Below are 6,000 nucleotides of genomic sequence, written 5' to 3'. Positions count from 1 at the left end.
AAAAGCTGAACATCAATATTAAAAGACATAGAAAAGTGCAGGGTGGTATCATCAGCATAGAAATGAATAGAGCAAGAAATTTGGCTTTGAAGATGGTTGAAGGATAATAGAAACAGTGGGTGACAGGAAAGAACCCTGATGAACACCGCTGTTAACAGACTTGAGAGAAAAACAGCGACCGTCTACCACAGCAGCAATAAACTTGTAAAAGGTACTTTTGCTTTCCATCTCCAGCTTATATTTCTGCTCGGAATCATGTTAAATCTGCCATTCATCTTCCAAAGAATTCCCTCATCATTAGAAAATGTGAAGAGCTGTAAAAATCTTAACACCCATTGCGACTTCTTTTATCTAGTCATAAATATTTCCTTCATTCCATCCAAATGACAACACCGCAAGAACTATTTCAAAAGCTGAACTAAACTTTTTCTTCATTAATTAATGCAGCAAATGCAGCATTTGGAGGCCTTAAATATAATTTTCAATTTGTGGAACACCACAGTTCCTCATTTTCTTTCCTTCACCGAAACATGGCTGTCTGAAGCAACTGACAAAATCCTTCTCTATTTTCTACTACTTTTTCTATCATCAATTTCAATCCAAAGCTGAATGTTGCATCTATGCGCCAACAACGTATTTTGCTCTCGTGTCTACGCTCTTGAATCTTTCGAATTTTCTACCATCTTGCTACGAGTGCACAGTATCTCTCAAACAAAATGTATCTGTGCTATATTCCTCTCCCCTAACTCCTCTAACTATGAAAAAAAAAAATAAAAAATCTTTGTTTAACTTCCTAAGTGCAGCACATCCTGACTTCATCTTCGCGGAGGTCTCCATTTTTGGACACTTCAGTGTTACCATCAGCTTTGGCTTTCCTCACCCTTCCCTGACCAACATGGTGAACTAGTCTTTAAGTCTGCTTTTTTCCAGGACCTAGAGCAGCTGGTGCAGCACCCTACTCGCATTCATGACTCTCTTGGAGATACGGTACACTTTTTATCTTTTCTAACCACCTTCTGCTCATGCTGTCACTTTGTCTTTTCCGCTGAGCTCCTCCAATTACAACCTGATATATGTATCTTGTTCTATCGCTCCAATTCCTCCTCAAGATCCTCTAAAGTGGAGGTGCCTCTGGCGTTTTGCCTTTGTTAATTGGGGGGAACTAGGGAGCTATTATTCTCCAAAACTTTTGTTTAACTTAGCTTGTTCTCCTGCTATACATGATAGAGAGGTGAAAGTTCTCTGAATCTCATGCACCTTATATTTACCCGGAATCATGCCAAGTCTTTTCCTCAACTAGCCCCCCCCCGCAAAAAAAAAAAAAAAAAACCTTCATGAATAGAAAATGTCAAAAGCTTTCTAGATATAACTTCCCTTGTGACTTCTAGCACTTCACCAAAAATTATCTTTAATAACTTTGCTTTTTCATCTTTCTATCCTTTATTTCAACATGATGGCACCACTACCATCTCATCTAGCTCTAAAGTTGAAATCTTCGCTCAAACCTTTGTTAAAAAGTCCTCATTGGATAATTCAGGGTTTGTTCTTCCCTCTCGTTCACCCTCCGAATATTTCATGCTATCCAGTAAGATCCCTTGCAATTATGTTTTCCATGCCCTGGAAGCTTCACATTTAATTTCTAGCTAATACAGCTTATATGAAGTTAGGTGTGCATTTTTTCTCACCCCTCTCCCCCTCAGCTATTAGCTCTATACAGGGGCCTTATCCACCCATGTATGGAGTATGCTTCACATGTATGGGGGGTTTCCACTCATATCGATATTTTAGTCAGGGTAGAATCAAAAGCTTTTCGTCTCATCAATTTCTTTCCTCCAATAGACTATCATCAGCCTCTTTCTCATCACGACAATGTTGCATTTTTTGCTATCTTTTAACGCTTTTTTAACGCCAACTGCTCTTCTGATCTTGCTAACTGCATACCTCCCCTATTCTCGCGGCCTCATTGCAAAAGGTTTCTTCTTTCTCTCATCCCTATTCTGTCCTCCTCTCATGCGGGAGTTTACCAGTATTCTCAATCATTAATCCCTTTCTCTGGTAAACTCTGGAACTCCTTACCTGCTTCTGTATTTCCTCCTTCCTAATATTTGAGCTCTTTCAAGAGGAAGGGCCATTAAAAAGTGGTCCCTCATAATTCGAAAGTTTGCTTACGACGGAGCTCAGAACTCTCCTTCAGCAACACATCCAGCCCAGACACGACTATTCAATACAGGACGACTTCATTTACACGAGAGTGGTTGATAAGATGAAAAGCTTTTGGTTCCACCCTGTCGGTGGAGTGGTATAAGTAGACCTGCACTTCCCCATCCCCCACCCTATAAATGTAAAGCGTATTCCATACGCTTTACCTGCACAGAACTAGCTGCTGTGGGCTGAAAATAATTGGCAGAGACGACTTCATAGAGATAAGATTTGAAGTTTCCATTTTAAGTTACAAGTAAAGGATAGAGCGAGGATGTTCAGTGTAGAAGGAAAGGACAGTTGAGTGTCACTGAAGAAGAGAATAGAGTTGTCTGGAGGGTTGTGTCGAGGTGATGGATGGAAAAACTGAGTTTTTGAGGCACTGAATAATACTAAGTTTACTCTGCCTCAGTCAGAAATTTTAGAGGGATCAGAAGTCAGGCGTTCTGTACATCTGCACATTTTGACAATATATCCTCGAAGACCGACACCAATCCGTCTGTCTTGAGCAATTATCCTGCTCATTTCTGTTCAGATTGTGTGCTTGTTCCCATCACTACAGCAGGTGTTCAATCTCAGGTTTCTACTTTCACAAGCGCTACAGGACTAGGTAAGCCTCGCCACTCCAATAAGGTATCTGTTTAGGCTGAGAAAGGGAAATTCCTCTCTGAGGCTTCCTTCAAAACCCTCTCAAAGTACTCCTGTTAAGGTTCCTCCAGTGAAATTTTCATGGTCTGTATGGTTGCCGGGAAGAGCTGAATCTTCTCTTGTCATTTTTCTCTCCAACGTGCCTATGTCTCCAAGAGACAATAGTGCGAGACTCAGTTCCTCCCGCTCCTTCCGGATATCGTGAATTTTATTCTGATTTTAATTTAGGGCAAGGCCACCGCGGTGGCACTGCAATTCCGGTTCGCAAGGACATACCTAACATTAACCTTGAAATGAAAACTCCACGACAGGCTGTTGCAGTCAACATTTTTTTAATTAAATCGTCCGTAAACGGTATGCAGTTTTTGTCTTACACTGGTGTTCCTATCGAGAGAGACGACCTCAACCACCTCATGCGAGACCTTCTCTCTCATATTCTACTAGGAGATAATAATTATCGCCACCCTCTGTGAGCTGACACGAGAATAAACCACAGAGGTGTTTCTCTTGCTTCTTTTATAAAAAAAAAAAAAGAGGAATTAGGGATATTAAATTTAAGGGATACAACACATTTTCATAGTCAAATTGATCATTTTACAGTCATTCATAATTCTCTCAGTTCTCTTAATGCTCTCTTAGATTTTAGATGACAGATTTTACCAGATTTGTATGGCAGCGACCACTCTCCCATATTATTAGAATCAGCAAGATCTGAACCAAGGTTTCGCCGGTGGCGTCTAGATGAGCCTGACTGGCTGCTTTTTACGGAACTCACTTTATCTGATCGTTCGCTGGCGGACTCTGATAGCTCTGACGAGGCAGCGACATATTTTAGTGGTCTAATGTAATCTGCTGCTTTTCATTTTCATCCCTAGGACATCTTGCCGTTTTCCCAAACGTCCAGTCCGTTGGTGGAGCAATGATTGTTCTGCTATTGTGCGGACGAAGCGAGCTGCCTTCTTTCGTCTTCGTCGACATTGTGGGGACCTTCGTGCATCAACGACTTCCGAAGGGAACGGGCTCAAGCTCGATAAATAATAAAGAATGCACAGCGAACGTCTTAGAAGATTATATCTCCTCGATTACAGCAAAGAACCCATGGAAAATCTTACCAATAGCGGCTCCTTCTGTATTCTGTTCCCGCCCCTCTCCTGGAGGAGCAAGCTTGAAGACTTCTTGGGAAAACGGGGTTTCAGGATGACAAACACCAAAATAGGCTAAATTTAGGAAATCGTAAAATTCTAAAGAGAAACCCCAATTTTGGGGAGAAAAACCCTTAAAAAAAATTGTCAACGAACCGGGAACATCGCCCCACCCACACTAACTTAACATTACCTAACCTAACCTAATCTAATCTTTATCTAACCGAAACTAAACTAGCCAGGGGACTTTGCCCTCCCTGGACCCCCCTTAAGGACTCTAACCTAACCTAACATTACCTATTCTCACCTAACTTAACCATTACCTAACCTAACCTAAATTAGCCGGGGGGATTATCAATACTGGTAAGGATAATTGCTACTTATACTATACATGCACTCACTCTCACAGAACTACAATGAAACGGTACCGTATAACAATTATCCCATGATTAGCTAACCCTCACACACACACACACACACACATACACACACGAATACGAACACCCTCATAACCCCAGGGCCTGAGAGGTCAACCGATAAGCTTTTGTCAGGTCTCCTTACATTACGGCGCCAGCCATTAAACAGCGAGCCACACAACGCCGCTAAATCACCCACACATGTACTCACATGTCCTCATATGTACTCACATATGTACTCATATGAGGCTACCTCATACACATCATTCTCATGTGCTCGCCTGTAGGGCTGCTACATATACGTGTTTAGAGCATTATTTATTTTAGGTACCCATGAAACTTTCATGCTCTCGCTGTATGTAAAAAAGAAAACGGAAAAAAGAACCATTAACCATTGTTTTTTTATTTATTTTTTTTATTTGTTGTCGCGATTTTTTATTTATTTTAATTTTTTTATTATCAATCAATATATTTTTTTTCGTAATTCATGAAACAAAAAATAGTACACTTTATTGTCCTAAGCTTCCTGAGTAATTTATTTATTTTTTAATAAAAAAAAATAGTATAGAAATAAGGAAGGAGTGCTGGAAAAAAAAAAAAATTTAAATAGTAAACCCACGAGTCCTGCAATCTGTCAGCTTTCTAAGAAAACATTAAGAGAACTAAGATAATTATGAATGACTAAAAAAAAAAAAAATTACTATAAAAATGTGTTGTATCCCTAAAATTTAATATCCTAACTTCACTTTAAAACACTTTGAACACTTTATTATGTTTGTTCGTAGTACATAGGCATAGTTATAATATATTTTAGAAGGACAAAGAGCCCATTTTTAAGCATAGGCTTTTTGGGCACACATACACACACACATACATATAACAACAACAAAAAAAAAAAATAGTACAGATAAAAAATATATAAATTAATAAATAAGGCTTGGAGGTAACTAGAGAGGCAGGAAAGAAAAGAAAAGGAAACTACTAATTTTAACTCGAGAGGGAACTGGACATAGATATATGGCTGAAGCAGAATGATATTGTAATATAATATATACACAGCTGGCAAGACATATGTGCCTGAGTAATCTAGCGAAAAACAGTAAGGGTACATAGACAGTTGCAAGTGAAAACACCTATATAAGAGAAAAATACATATCCATACACATACACATATACATATACAAACTAGAAAATATATGTCAGTAGAGTGTTAACAAATATTCTTTTAATTTTCTATTAAAACTACTGAAGTTTATTGATTCTTTGACATATGTTGGAATGCTGTTCCATATTTTGGGACCTTTGAACATGAGAGAATGTTGGTAAAGAGTTAAACTGTGGTAAGGAAGCTGTAGGGCATATTTGTTACGTGTGGCGTGGTGGTGGGTTGGCATCAGAATACTGGTACCGTTGGAAGCTATCTGTTTGAACATATATGAGGCAATGGAGAAGTTAGATAAGTCAGAGAGTTGAAAAATATTCATAGATTTAAAGAGTGGAAGTGTGTGTTGGAGGAAGTCGCTATTTGTCATGATTCTATTTTTTTTTTTTTTTTTTTTTTCTTATAGAGAGTGTTTAGGGTATGTAGATGGATT

At 38.9% G+C, this 6,000-nt stretch overlaps 1 protein-coding gene across 3 annotated transcripts in view; it reads left to right on the top strand.

The window, feature by feature from the left end:
* Positions 1-6,000, top strand: part of LOC135094219 (Na(+)/citrate cotransporter-like) — a 45,140-nt gene that overhangs the window by 3,940 nt on the left and 35,200 nt on the right. The window contains exon 1 of one of the 3 annotated variants that reach the window (XM_063994117.1): positions 49-211. The exons of the other annotated variants lie outside the window; for them this stretch is intronic. Coding sequence (XP_063850187.1) covers positions 139-211 — 73 coding nt within the window. The 5' untranslated portion in view covers positions 49-138. Of the gene's footprint in view, positions 1-48; positions 212-6,000 lie in introns of those variants that run through there. 3 annotated transcript variants of the gene reach the window in all.

Source organism: Scylla paramamosain, chromosome 45 (genome assembly GCF_035594125.1).
Source record: "Scylla paramamosain isolate STU-SP2022 chromosome 45, ASM3559412v1, whole genome shotgun sequence".
In the NCBI taxonomy this organism is placed as follows: Eukaryota; Metazoa; Arthropoda; class Malacostraca; order Decapoda; family Portunidae; genus Scylla; species Scylla paramamosain.
The sequence above is the reverse complement of the archived record's forward strand: the minus strand, read 5'-3'. Positions and strand labels throughout refer to the sequence as shown.